Raw genomic sequence first — 12,843 nt, 5'->3', positions numbered from 1 at the left:
AGCAGCTCTCTGAGCCTGGGCAAGTCACTTTACCTCTGCCCTCCTCAGTTTTTTCGTCTGTAAAATGGGGATTATAAAGTAGCCTCTACCTCCTGGGGTTGTTGTGGTCAAATGATAAAATTGTAAAGTGCTTAGCATGGTGCCCGCCATACAGTAGGTGCAAAGTAAATGTCAACTATTAGTATTTAGAAAACCTGGGTCAGGAAGGTGGGAAGCAAGGCTACTGTCCGGTGTAGGATGCTCACCCGTGTCTGACTGACGGGGAGAAGCCTCAGGCGGCACTCTCCCCCAGAAGTGGTCAGCAATGACATTCCTGAGCTGGAGGACTGAGGTGGAAGAAGAGGAGCCTCCAGGGAGCCTCGACACCTTTCCCACGGATCCCAAGTCACTTTCCACTATCTCCACTTAGCCTGTAGCCTCCGTCCTCAGTCACCTCACACCTCTTGAGTCCAGCCCAGAGAGGGCAGGTCTAGGCAAATGCGCCTGCGCAGCCCAACCCAACTATGCACACCTAAATCCTTGGAAGGGCTTGAGAGCAAAGAGATACTTCCGGAAGTGGACTCCGGCCCGCGCTTTTCCCCTTCGGCGGTCGTTCGCCGCTCCTTGGAACTACGATTCCCAGAATTCCATGGACTGCCAGGGGCGCGTCTTTCTTCGGACTTGCAGGGCCACACCGTTAGGGGTTGGGAAGCAGGGAAGGTAGCGGTAAACGAGTTAAGAGCTTCGGTTGAGATGGCATTCTGGGAAATGGAGTTTAGGAGCGGCAATGTCTTCGACTCGCGGACGTCTTGAATGGGCAGTCCGGAAGCCCACCCCGCGCAGGCGCACTAAGCTGTCTGGCCTGGCGGGTGCGTCCTCTTGGCTGGCAGCGTTGGTCGGCTTGCAGACCTACGGGAAGGTAGGTCGGTGCCTGAGGGATCACGGCGCCCATGGGTATTTCGGGCTGAGGCTCGAGATCGTCACGGTAACCGCTCGCCTGTCGCGTGCCGATGTCTTTGCCTTGTGCGGGGAGGCGGAGGACCCTGGGCTTTGGGGAGTGTGCGGGCTAGGGTCGAGGATGGGGCGTAAGGAATGGAGAGGGGGCGGCTGTGACTTGAATGCCTGTGACCGCACCCTCGGTACCACCCTCTCCCAAGGGGAGCCGGAGCTGCCGCTGGATTCCCCTTCCCCCTCAGAGACTACCCCTTTTCCGATCCATGCATGTGGGTACGGGCGTGTGGGTGTGGATGTGGGTGGGGATCTGAGTGTTGTTCCCTCGTGTGACTGAGCCTCTCCTCTGCCTGTAGAGCCGTAAGAAGCTAGGGCCAGGCTGTGGATCCTTGGGTTTGGCTGACGTTAGTGGGACAGGGGCCAAGTCCCTGCAGATCTCTTTGCGTCAGAGAAGAGTTCTGTGTCCCTGTTTGTGGGAGCCAGCTCCACCAGTTCTGTTTCTGCTTGTCTGCCTGCCTGCTGTTTGGTCCTCACCCTGTCACCATTCCTGTGTTCCAGGATCGCTGGGCATTCTTTACAGGGCCCTCGATCGGACTAAGGCTTCTGGGGGCTTCGTGCTGACTTCAGCCTGTCTCTGCCCACAGAGTCTCCAGGAACCTACCCTGAGACTCGAGGGTGGGCTTCCCAGGAGGGAGACAGAAATTCAAGCCCCAGGGCCACTCTCCCTACTTAAGGGGCATTGCTCCCGAGCCCCCCAGACCCCAGCTCACCAGGACCTTCTCAGACTCCTGGGAGTGAAAGTAGAGGCGAATCCCCCTTCCCCCAACCCCAGGGAGTAGGAATCCAGCCTAGCAGGAGACAAACCTGACCAGAGATCTCTCAACCAGAGCTTCAGGGCTGAGGCTGGAGAGTGATACAGAGGAACAGATCCTGGGACTGCTGGCGCCTTTGCAATTCCTGACCATCTCTAAAACAGTGAGGAAGGGCTAACCATGGAGGATTTGACCCAAATGATTGGAGAGAGAGGTGAGAATGGTAGAAGGATGTGAGAGTGAGGGCTCATTCTTCCCAAGACAGGAAAGAAGAAAAAGACCTGGTGGGAGGTTGAAACTTTGGGTATGGACTAGGGCTCCGTGATAGGCTCGGTGAATGTGTTTGGGAGCTCATCATGAATCCCTCTCCATCATCCAGATGAATCCTCTCCTCCAGTTCTGCTGTGCCTAATAAGGTACTCCCTGAATTTAATTCCACAAACAATTATTACTAGGTTGGAAGCAGTGAAACTGTTCAGGAAATGCATTCTGCAGTTGTTGCTGATTATTTCTTTGTAAACCTTTTTTTTCCCTTTAGAAGGTTCTTAAATGAATTTGTCTTTACGTTGGGATTGTTCATTTCTCAAAGCCTTTTCAAATTTGTTCTCATTTTGGCCTTAAGAGAGCCAAGAAGCCAGGTTAGTTTTGGGGGCAGTAAGGGGCAGGAGTCTGGGCTTGTGATTTCATTAATACAGGAATTTCTGGTGTGGAATTCCTCCATTGATGCAGATAAGTAACATGTTTGTGACTTCTAATCTTAGAGAGTTGCCTGGGGAATTGAGAAGTTAAGTGACTCACCCAGCATCCTGAAGTCACTATGTGTCAGAAGCAAGATTTGAACCCAGGTTCACCAGTCATTGTCCATTGGAGGAGCACACCCAGCTGGGGTGTGGGGATTTCTAGCCTACGGGTAGATCTGGGCACTTCAAGACAAATCTGATTCCTCTCCTGCCCCCCCCATTACTCCCCAGCTCTACCTTCCCAGGATGAGAATCCCCCAGACGAGGAGATGGCTGCTGTGGTCTTGCCAGCTGGGCCCCAGGTGAGTCAGACTCAGTTTGCCTTCCTTAAATGCCATTTTCATTCTCCACAGATTCTAGTCCTTCCTTCATTCTGGAGCTTTGTGACCCAGTCCTCCCTGCCTTCTCCTCACAGCCTGGGCTCTGGGTGGCTAAATCTAGCCACCTTTGTTCCATTTCTTTTCTCTCTTATCTTTTGTGTATGATTTGATAACAGCTCCTTCTCACTTGATGCTCCTCACTGTGTTAGCCTAAGAGATGTCACTCTTCAGATTCTGTTCCTGCCTTTTGGATAAATTTCCTCTGTCTCCTTCTTAGCTTCATGACTCCATCCTGGACCTTCTTGGCATTTTTCTGCACTTACATCCTACACAACTTTCAGCTGCCACCTCCATGAACATGACTCCCCAAAGCTATATTGATTTCTGAGATTTACATTCAGATCCCTACAGTAATGGAGTGGCATCATAGACACAGGGGCCATTGAAGTATGCAGAAGGATCCCTGGCTCCTTCTTCTCCCCACTTCAGAGCTTGGAAAACCTCATATTAACATTCTGTTCTATTGTGCTTTCATTTGTTTTGTTAAATATTTTCCAGTTACATTTTAATCTAGCTCAGCAGCCGGCATGCTTGACATCTCTGGTCAACAAGATCTCTCAGAATGTTTTACCAGCATCATTAACTCAACGTGGCCCCAACTGAGCTCATTATTTTCTTTCCTAAACCTCCTCTTTCTTCTGGCTTCAGTATTTTTGTCTGGTGCCAGCATTCACCCACTCGCCCATTTTATGACTTGAGAATTCTTAGACTCCCAGCTTTCTCTCTCCTTTCTCATCTGTAATTAGTTACCACCACCATCCCCTGCCATTTTCACTTCTGTAATTTCACTCACATTCATCTCCTCATCCATATGAGCCCCTATTACCACTCACTTTTTTTTTTGTATTTTCTACAGTTATTTTATTTATTTATTTTTATAGCTTTTTATTTACAAGATATATGCATGGGCAATTTTACAGCATTGACAACTGCCAACTTTTTGTTCTAATTTTTCCCCTCCTTCCCCCCCATCCTAAATGGCAGGCTGACTAATACATGTTAAATATGTTAAAGTATAAATTAAATACACAATATGTATACATGTCCAAACAGTTGTTTTGCTGCACAAAAAAAATCGGACCTTGAAATAGTGTGAAGGAAATCCAAACGCAGGCGGACAAAAATAGAGGGATTGGGAATTCTCTGTAGTGGTTCATAGTCATCTCCCAGAGTTCTTTCCCTGAGTGTAGCTGGTTCACTTCATTACTGCTCTATTGGAGCTGATGTGGTTCATCTCATTGTTGAAGAGGGCCACAGCCATCAGAATTGATCATCATACAGTATTGTTGTTGAAGTGTATAACAATCTCCTGGTCCTGCTCATTTCACTCAGCATCAATGAACTATACTTTTTAAAAGTTTACCCATCCCTGCTCTCTACCTCCAATTCTTCATACTAGTGCCAGAATAAGTTTGTTATGTATGGTTTTAGTCATATCAGAAATGTTCAGTGGTTCCCAGTATCTGCCCAGCAGAGTTTACACTCTTCTGCCTGTGGCCTTTATAGCTCTCCAAGGGCTAGCACTGTCATATTTTGCTAGCATTTAAAGTCCATCTCGGATATCATTTCCTCCACGAAGCCTTCCCCAATTTGCCTTAACTCATTGACAATGTTCATTTCCCCTTCAGACTTCATATAGCAACCTGTTTTACATTTTTAAAGTCTACTTACTTAGTATTATGTATTATAGTTCATTATAATGGTAGATTAAATAAGTTCATTGAGAGTAGGTGCCTTCATGTGGAATTGTTTCTGTATTCAAAGCCATCCCTTTCTCAAGATGGTTTCTATCAGTCTTATTGTTCTGTTGTTGACATTGATATACTGTGAGCTTCTTGAGAAGGAAAACAAAATACATTTTTACTAAACAAAGACCAAAAAAGCAAGATGTGTTTGAATGGAAAACCAGAACCAGAATCACTTTACCTTCTGGTAGAAACTTAGAAACAGTGAATGGATTTTAAAATGTGCTTAATTTGGTGCTAATTTGCCATATACTAAAATAAACTAACAATCTCTCACTTAAAAAAAAGAGAGAGAGTAGGGGCTCATCTTTATATCAGCCCCCTAGCACACTTCCACATGCCCTGTGGGAGTGGCTGCTTAATAAATGGCCTTTGCTTTTCTTTGGTACTCTAGGAACAAATCAGAAATGTTAATTCGAGTTTGTGAGTTTGCCTTAGTTTCAGATGTTAGTTCAATTGTTATCCATCAGCTATCAAGTATTAAGTGCCTGTTATGTGTGATTATATGGTAGCCACTGGGGATACAAGTACAATAAATGAAAATACCAGGAGCATTGCATTATGTTCTAATGGAGGAGACAAATACACACTGAAGTCTAAATAGAATAAGAAGAAAAATGAAAACTAGTTCAACAAAGATAGTTTGAGAGGAAAGGCTAGCAGGGATAGGCTTACATATCCATGTATCTGTGTATGTAGTATTCTTGTGTGGATCATTTTGGTTATGTCTGGGCCTGGAGTTTCCAACTGTGTAAGGTGCTCTCCTGGAAGACCTCTTCTACCTCTGTTTCCACTCTGCACCTTACAAACTGGAGTAGAGAAATTTCAATCCCGTGCACAGAGCCAGCATGTGTCAATCAAGATTTGAGCCCACATTGGCCAGACTCCAGAGCTCTCTGTCCCCTATGCCACATTGCCTCACAATTAGCAGGAAATTCTTTTTTTTTTTTTTTTTTTTTGGTGTAGGATTAATTAGAAAAATCAAGTTCTACCTCCAGACACTTTCAGAGTACCTATCCTTATGCATTCAGATATGTACATTTATGGCAACTCCTTTGTTTGGCAGTTAAAGCTCTTTATAATCTGATGCCAACCTACTTTCCAACCTCATTATATATTTATGTACTCTACTGTTCAGCCAAATTGCCTAGAGTGTTTCTTGAACATAACAGTTTATCTCCCATATCTTTGCTTTTGCAACCCTCTATCCTCTATCCCTGAAATGTGCTTCCTGCTCACCTCCAACCGTTGGTGTGTCTTTCTCCAGGGATCAACTCAAGGATTACTTTTTTCCTAATCTGCATATCTGCTAGTGCCTTCCTTCCCTCAGTTACTTTGTATATGTGCTGTACATGCTTATATATGATCTCTCTTTCTCTCCCTCTTACACACACACACAGACACACACACACACACACACACACACACGTGTTCTATCTCTCTCATCTCCCCCAATAAAATCTTGGCTTTTCTATCCTCAGCTTATGGCATAATGCTTAGCACACAGTAGTTCATAAGTGCTTATTGACTTTACTTTTTAAGTACTGGAGATTTTCAGAATATAAGGATTTATTAATTCATGAATTGTTGGTTTCATTAAAGCACTTAACAAAACCTCTCATGCTCTTTCTTTCAGCAATCAGTGGCATTTAAGAATGTGGCTGTGGCTTTTGGCCAAGAGGAGTGGAGTCAACTGGACCCTACTCAAAAGGACATGTACAGAGACGTGATACTGGAAAAGTATCGGCACTTGGTTTCAATGGGTAAGGGATGACTTTCCTCTTTAATTCAGAATCTTCCCATTGGAGAATTTTACCTCCTCTTTTTTTAGTATATATAAGACCTTTTAGCTTAGGGTTCTGGATTCAGTATTTCCAAATCTTTTTTTGTCCTAAAAACATCTGTTCCTGTTCATTGTCCAACACTTGGTTGAATTGAAAGTAGGTGGTTGTAGTTTCCCCATCCTTTTTTTCCTCAATCCAAGGCTTTCTCCCATGAGGTCCACACTGCATATATCTATGTAGTAAGAAATTCCTAGCTTTCCAGCCTGAAGACTATCATCTTTCTGAACTCATTAAAAGTGAATTCTTTATCCATCTCCCATGAACTCTTTATAGGAATTTGCCACTTAGCATTGTGTGGGGAGCCATTTTATTTCCTTCTGGGTCTTCCCTGGTGCTTCCATTACCCACCCCCCCACCCCATGCTTCCCTGAAGATTAAGAGCATGGTAAGCAGAAAGAACCTTGGAGTGTGAGTGAGGAAGTTGGGATTCTGGTACCTGTTCCATCACCCAGCAGTCAAGAGGCCTCAGGTTTAAACATCTCCGGGTTACAGGTCCTTATCTGAAAAAGAATTCTTTTTGTGATTGATTACATTTAATAAGTAATTCTTGGAGTCTGATGTGCAACATGCCTTTGTGTCCTCAACACAAATAATGAAGTCCTATTTATTTTTCTGTGAACAGGGCTTCCAATTTCCAAACCTGATGTCATCTCACAGTTGGAAAGAAAAGAAGACCCATGGATGCTGGAAAGGGAAGTCTCAAGAGACGTCTATTCAGGTGAGTGATAAAGAGCTGGTGATCATTGGAAGTAGTAGGCCTATTAGTCATTGAGCACCTTTGGTGTATGATAGCTGAAGAGCCTCACCTCAAAACCCTACAGGCCTACAGAGGAGGAGCTGGAGGGAGGCCTTCTTGGACAAGTTTCCCCATAGAATTTGGGCTACTTGGACAGTTATTTTTTTGCCCCCTAGTTTCAAAAGAAGAACACCTTTTCCCTGAAGCTAATTCCTGTACTTGTATTCTGGATCCCAACACTTACTTTTTCTAGCACTTTGCCCTACCACTTCATTACAGAGTTTCTCTCATCTCTTCAAACTTACCAAGGTTTCTTTTATTTGAAACAATTCAAACACTTTTTTTTTCTTTACTCTTGCTCCCTCTTCTACCTTTTGTCTTTTTTGTTTGTGTGTGTTGTTGATTTTTTTGCTGAGGCAATTGGGGTTAAGTGACTTGCCCAGGGTCACATAGCCAGGATGTGTTAAGTGTCTGAGGTCAGATTTGAACTCAGGTCCTCCTGAGTTCAGGGCTGGTGCTCTATTCACTGCACCACCTACCTGCCCCTCTTCTGCCTTTTGTCAAACATTCTTTCATTGCAGGGTTCCTCAAATATGCATTTTACAGCTGCTGCATATACTTCACCCCCCAAATTTCCTAAAATCTGCATTACTTTCTGCCATTCTTGTGAAACTGCTATCTTAAAGGGCATAACTGACTTCCTGTTAACCAGATCAGTGCCTTTTCTCTGCTTTATTCCATATTATGGACCAGCTCTACTTTTATTTTAAAGACTGGATCTCCTTATCTCACCCAGGCTGGATGTGCAAAAGCCTGATCCTACTACCATTTAGTAGGGGATCTTTGACCTGTTTCATTTTCATTCAGAGCATTTCTTTAAGCAACCTGGTGACATCCACTGCTAGGAACTCACCATATTGAGGCCTAATTTAGTGCAGACATCTGACTAGCACAACTCAAGACAGCTTAAAATTCCCAAGCTGCATATTAACTAGCTGTGGCCTCCATAGGAGCCAGAATTATAGGCATGTACCCAGCTCACGCGTCCTCAAACTCTTCTACTTTGATCCTCATTCTTTCTTTCTTCCAACCACTTTTCGTCTTCATAAATGTGTCTTCTTCTTCCCCTAAGTGGAAGTAGACTTAATTAATAACATTTAATAATTAATAATAATTTAATTTAATAATAATAATAAGGAAGTAATTAACACTTAATTAACTATTTTACAGTTTTTGCTATTGGGTCTTTTCTTTCTTTTTTATTTAATAATATTTTATTTTTCCCCAATTACATGTAAAGAAAATATATAGGTTTTTTTTTTTTAAGATTTTTTTTTTTTTTAGTAACTACCCCTAAAGTTTTTTAATGTTTGTCAACAGGTAACAGTAGATTATCATAGTCATTTGTAAGATTGCAGATTTAGGGTTGGAAGAAAATTTAAAGATCAAGTAGTCTACTCCCCTCATCTTACAGTCAGCTGGGACCCAGAGAGCTAAGTTACAACCTCAAACGAGGCAAACCAAAAAATTAATAAAGATAATATTTCTAGCAAACCTGGTGTGTTAAAAACAAAATAGAGTTCTGTTTTTCTAGATCCATATCTATATTTATGTACTTTTTTTACATTTAGAGAAAGCCAGAATAATTAAAACTAAAAATACCAAAACTACAATTGCAATATATTTACAGTTTTTGGAATATCATTTTTAAAGAATGGCTAGCAGACTTTTGTCTGGAAAGTTAGAACGCTTTTTAGCCCCAAGTGAATGTTGAGAAAATTGAATAGAAAACTGTAGGAAGACACTTGTGTTCAGTAATACCTAAATATACATCCCTAGGTACATACTTACCCTGATATATCTGAAATTGATTTCATCTCAATAAAAAAAAATATTGAATCAAGAAAACAAACACAAAGTTTATTTATAAAACCATGTCTTCAGAATAGGACATCAGACCTCTTTTCTTTCTTTCTTTTTTTTTTTTTTTTTAATGTGATAGCTTTAAAAATTTTTCCAAATTCACGCAAACATAGTTTTCAACATTTTCACATTCACTTTTTCAAAACTTTGTGTTCCAAATTTTTCTCCCTTCTCCCTCCACTCAGAGATAGCAAACAATCTGATATAGGGTAAACACGTGCAATTCTTCTAAGCATATTTCCACATTTGTCATGCAAGATCAGATAACAAGAAAAAAAAAACAAACAAACAACAGAGATGAAAATACTGTGCTTTGATTGATTCAATCTCCATAGTTCTCTCCCTGGATATGAATGCCATTTTACATGCCAAGTATATCACAGTTGTTACTTAATCTTACTGTTGCTGTATACAATGCTCTCCTGGTCCTGCTCATTTCACTCAGCATCAGTTCATGCAAGGCTCTCCAGGCCTTTCTGAAATTACCATGCTGGCATTTCTTACAGAACAATAATATTCCATAAAATTCATTATACCATAACTTAATCGGTGATTCTCTAAATGATGGGCAACCATTCAATTTCCAGTTTCTGGCCACTATAAAAAGGGCTGCCATAAGCATTCTTGCACATTCTTTCCCTCCTTTAAGATCTCTTTGGGATATAAACCCAGTAGTAACACTGCTAGATCAAAGGGTATGCACAGTTTGATAGCCCTTAGGGCATAGTTCCAAACTGCTCTCCAGAATGGCTGGATCAGTTCACAACTCCACCAACAATGTCTTAGTCTCTTTTCAAAAAACATTGTGGGAAATTCCAACGTTCATTTTTACTCAGGCAAAGACGATGGCTGTGGCTTCCCACTAGTCTTGTGCCAAGCTGCCCAGGGAAAGCACAGCAGCCCAGATGCTGGCTCCTCCACCCTCAATCCCATTGGGCTTACTCTCAAGTTATAGAAGTAGTTCCAACAGAACAAAAGTCCACTAGTGTTTTCAACCATTTCTTTACTATATCCCTGGGGGTGGCAGGGTATCATTGGCTCACTTCCTTCTCATGGGTCCTGATAACTCCCTGTCACCAAATAGTTAATGTGACCTCTTTGCTAAGCAAAGCAGGCATAGAACTTGAGATATGGATCTGGGAAATTATGTGTCATGAGTGTACAACTTCATACTCCCCAGTGCTCTTTTAAAAATAAGAATTTATGGTAGCAAAAGAAAAAATACTATGAAATAAAGTATAAATTGTACAATAACAAATAGAACCAGGAACAGTTTTCATATTGAAAAGGTTGGCGTTCTTATTTTTTCATTTCATTTTTTCTGGCCTCATCACGCCCTTTTATCCTCTTATTCAGCTTATCTTCAGTTGATAAGCAAAGTAACTTTTTGCTACTTACTAAGAGCCTCTTTTCTTTCTGGCTCTCTGTGAACTCATTAGTTTCTTTTTTTTTTTTTTTTTTTTTTTCTTTATCACAATAGCTAGCCTCTGCTCACCTTTGCCTTTCTGGAGCAATTTCCCTCTCGTATTCCATTTTTCTTACTTAGCAACCTTTTCCAGTCTGGTTCTCTTTTTCTTTATATAGTTAAGGCACATGTGTATGAACTGACTTTCTAGTTAACCAACCAACTTAGTAGCTTCATTTCTTAAATAAAAAAATTTGTGCTTTTTTGGTTTTTATACTATACAGTCTTCTCATATATTATCTTTCCTCTCTACCCCCTCATTCCAGCCAACAGGATACCCTTCACTCCCACCCACAACTCCCTACTTCTACCCATCCAGCCACTCCCAGTAACGAAAACAAAACCAGTTGAGCAAAAGTGACCAGCACGGTGACCGTATCTCTTAAGTATATTTTTATAATCTGTTGTCCCCCTCCAACACATACACCTCCTCCCCAACAAAGAGGTTTGAGATATGTTTATCAAACTGTCCTCTGGAACTCATCATGTTATAAGGCGGAGACAAATTAAACAAGTTTTTTTCATGCTTCCAAATCTGGGTCTCCAGCTCTGATCTCTCATTTGCATTCCAGTCCCATACTTCCATCTATTTAGAGACCCTGGGATAACTCACACTTACCTCATACTGTCCTCATTCAAAATTGTGCTCTTCTTTGCCTCCAAACTAGTTCTTCCCTTTGTTGCTCTTCCTATTTCCTAGGGAAGAAAACTGAAAGTTACTTCTGGCTCTTCCCTCTCCTCATCTGATATAATCATTCACTAAGTCCTGTTGATTCATACTTTGAAAAGTCTGATTTGTCATTTCTTCTCTACTTGCACTGAGAGCACTTAGTGGAGACCATCATTACTATAGCCTTAGATTGTTGTAACAGTCTCCTACATTATCTTATATCTTATTTACTGATTACTTCTGTCAAATTCTTCTACCCAAAAAAACCCCATTGATTTCATTGTACCATTTCCTCTCAATCCAGGCATGGTTATTGATTCCCAGTGCCACAACGGACATTCCACATCATCAGATTTCTAAAAATACTAATTATTAATGCCTTTTGCCTTTATATTGAAGTCATTTCAACTCTTCCTCCACATTTAACCTCCCTCCTCAAATGTGTTGAGCGTACTTTCCTCCATACTCCTATTGCACTTGTGTATAGTATACAGGCTGCAATTACCTATTGTATTGGAGTACTCCGTAACTGTTTTGTGTGTGAGATTTATGTCCCTGCTTACATTGGAAGCTTCTCCAAGCTTGCACATTTATTCGTATCACATCATTGATTTAGAACTGGAAGGGATCTTAGTGATTTTGTAGTGCAACCCATTTTACAAAAGAGGTAACCAAAGCCCAGTGAGAAAAGGCTACACAGGTAGTCATCCAAATTGGCATTTGAACTATGTCTTCTAACTTCAAATGTAGCACTCTTTCCTCTATAATACAGGCTCAGAATGAGCATAAGACCTGTCCCATAAAGTGGCTACAAAACAGGCTTTTACAAAATATTTGTCTTTTTGCTATCTAAGGTGCCAGGAAGATGAGAAAACTTTGCTCTTTCTCATGTGTTTTGTGGTCTTATTTTGCCCACCACTTATTTTCTGTTTCATCTTTCCTTAAGCAACTATTAGGAGAGAGACAAAAATTAAGATGTGATCTCTGCCCTCCAGAAGTTTATGGTCTTTTTAGGTAGCAGGATATATACAGATAAAACATATTCATAATGTCAAAGTAATATATGTAAGCGTCAAAATGAAAAAATACAGCTAGGAGATTTTGGAAAAGAGCAGGGTTGACTGGAGTAGTTGGGGAAGACTTTAGAAGTGATGGGATTTGATGTTGGCCCCGAAAAATTTGGTTAGATGAAAAAACAGAAGGGAATTCTGGGTTGGAGAATAGAATGGCCTGAGGCTGTGAATATTACATATTCTACCTAGACTTTATTTTGGAACTACTCATACCATTGCTGGGAACACCCCAACCAACCACCCTCTGCTTAAGCAAGAGCCTTCCTGGCATCAAATCATCATGGTCATCAAGCTGGCCTACTCAAGATTCTTTTCCAGTTGGCCTCTGCTCTTTGCCTTTGAATTAAGGAATCCCACCTAAACTTGAGTTTTTCCATTGGAATAGGAGCAAATTCTTGCTGCTTTTAGGAAGCAAACTCAGCCCTGTGCACAAGGAAGTACATACCATTCTAGGTTCACTTTTAACACTATGCTCTTAGATCATAGAATGTATACACTATTCTTATCTATTCCATGAGTACTAGA

General features: G+C 41.6%; 1 protein-coding gene across 1 annotated transcript in view; it reads left to right on the top strand.

Annotated features, from left to right (window-relative positions):
• The first annotated feature begins 560 nt into the window (after positions 1 to 560).
• LOC141548928 (uncharacterized) overlaps positions 561 to 12,843 on the top strand; it is a 30,921-nt gene continuing 18,638 nt past the window's right edge. Inside the window, 5 exon segments of the mRNA XM_074278235.1 lie at positions 561 to 898; positions 1,818 to 1,956; positions 2,714 to 2,784; positions 6,244 to 6,370; positions 7,074 to 7,169. Of these exon segments, the coding sequence (XP_074134336.1) occupies positions 1,923 to 1,956; positions 2,714 to 2,784; positions 6,244 to 6,370; positions 7,074 to 7,169 (328 nt within the window). The 5' untranslated portion in view covers positions 561 to 898; positions 1,818 to 1,922.

This window comes from Sminthopsis crassicaudata, chromosome X, assembly GCF_048593235.1.
Source record: "Sminthopsis crassicaudata isolate SCR6 chromosome X, ASM4859323v1, whole genome shotgun sequence".
Taxonomy (NCBI): domain Eukaryota; kingdom Metazoa; phylum Chordata; class Mammalia; order Dasyuromorphia; family Dasyuridae; genus Sminthopsis; species Sminthopsis crassicaudata.
This window is presented reverse-complemented; position numbering and strand designations above follow the sequence as displayed.